Source organism: Crocuta crocuta, unplaced genomic scaffold (assembly GCF_008692635.1).
Source record: "Crocuta crocuta isolate KB4526 unplaced genomic scaffold, BGI_CrCroc_1.0 scaffold1304, whole genome shotgun sequence".
Classification (NCBI taxonomy): domain Eukaryota; kingdom Metazoa; phylum Chordata; class Mammalia; order Carnivora; family Hyaenidae; genus Crocuta; species Crocuta crocuta.
Window position 1 is genome coordinate 814474 of NW_027531278.1, and position 1510 is coordinate 815983.

At 58.3% G+C, this 1510-nt stretch overlaps 1 protein-coding gene across 1 annotated transcript in view; it reads left to right on the top strand.

Moving 5' to 3' along the window:
- Positions 1 to 299: 299 nt before the first annotated feature.
- GPR50 (G protein-coupled receptor 50) overlaps positions 300 to 1510 on the top strand; it is a 5325-nt gene continuing 4114 nt past the window's right edge. Inside the window, exons 1-2 of the mRNA XM_077771209.1 lie at positions 300 to 341; positions 908 to 1058. Of these exons, the coding sequence (XP_077627335.1) occupies positions 300 to 341; positions 908 to 1058 (193 nt within the window). The remainder of the gene's footprint in view (positions 342 to 907; positions 1059 to 1510) is intronic.

A 1510-nucleotide genomic window follows, 5' to 3' on the forward strand; every position in this document is an offset into this window, starting at 1 on the left:
GGATTTCCACGGCCCGCGCACTTCACAAGCCTGGGCGCACCGCAGGGAACCGCGATGCCTCCGGAGGGAGATTTACAGGGACGGGGGCGGTCGGAACGAACGAGGTGGAAACTCATGGCCAGGGACCCCAGGCAGGGGGTGGCAAGGGAGAACGACCGAGAGGAGTTTTACGCCTGGGGCGGAGGGGCTGGTCTGCCCGCTGTCTTCTTGGCTGCACTGCCCGGCACCCCCGCGACCGTCCCGCTGCCGTAGCGCAGTTCCCTGAGCCTGCCCGAGAGCCCCGCGCTACCCGGTAGCGCATGTGGAGCACCTCTAAAGAGGATAAAAGCCAAAACTGTCGCGTGCTTTACTTTTTCCCAAAGGAGCCTCTGAGCTCCCGCAGTCACAGTGCCCAGCATCGGGGAAGGGGATCAGCCCCTCCTCTAGCTTGCCCCAAAGCTGGGGATAAATAGCCACCAGCTACCTCCCCTAGCACCCTGAGCACAGACTCACTCCCTGCTCCCATACCTCGGCTCAGGAGACATCTCCTTACAGAGACGGAGCGTGTCTGTGATCCATTGAACGATGGCTCGCTGCCATTAAGGGAGCCAACCGGCCCGTACCAGAGTTGAATTCCGTAGAGACTGGGCACGCAGACTGTGAGTTTAAGNCAAAAGGCTCTGACGGGCAACTTTTCAAGGAGATTGTAGCAGCACATATCTAGGGTTCAACGGACACTGGCACTCTCTTATACTCTGCTGGGGGCTACAGACTGGCTTGAGTTGGAANCATTGCTTTGCTAAGTGTTTGCGTTGGAAGGGAAGGGAGAAGAACTTGCTAGAAACGGAAGTGCAGTGGCTGGGGACGGGGAGGTGGATTCCGAGCTTGTCACGAAGCAGGGTACCTAGAGGATGGTGGGGGCGGCTAGAGGGGAAGCACAAACAAGGCAGTCGGAAGCAAGACGACACCTCGTTNCATCTTTATGTTCTGCGCAATGGTTATCACCATCGTCGTTGACTTGATCGGCAACTCCATGGTCATCTTAGCTGTGACAAAGAACAAGAAGCTTCGAAATTCTGGTAAGTCACCCTTCCTTCTTCCTACCTAGCACGCAGCCACTTGCAAACCCTTGGTCATTCGTTTGGGCGCCTGAAATAGGGAACGCTTGGACAGTACCCTCACATTGAGTGTCCCTACCGTCAAATTCCCTGAGGAACTGGGCGGTGGTATTCTGCCGGAGCCCCATAAATTTAGAGCTTCCCAAAGCTGAGGGACCTCGGGAAAATAAGCTTTTGGCAATCAAGTGCAAAGCCCGGGTCCCGCGGTGCGCGGCAGACCGCTCAGCCCTTCCCCGTCGGAGACGTGATAGAGAGGGACCCGACACCCGAGTGGAGAGTTCGGCCACCGCCTGCGGACAGCACGCCGAGCCAGAGGCCACCGAGGTGGTGGCGCGAAGACAGCGCGGGCCGAATAGCTGCGGAGGGAGCCGCAATGTTGCAACCCGCTCCGGGAAAGTTAAGTTCTTGGCGGC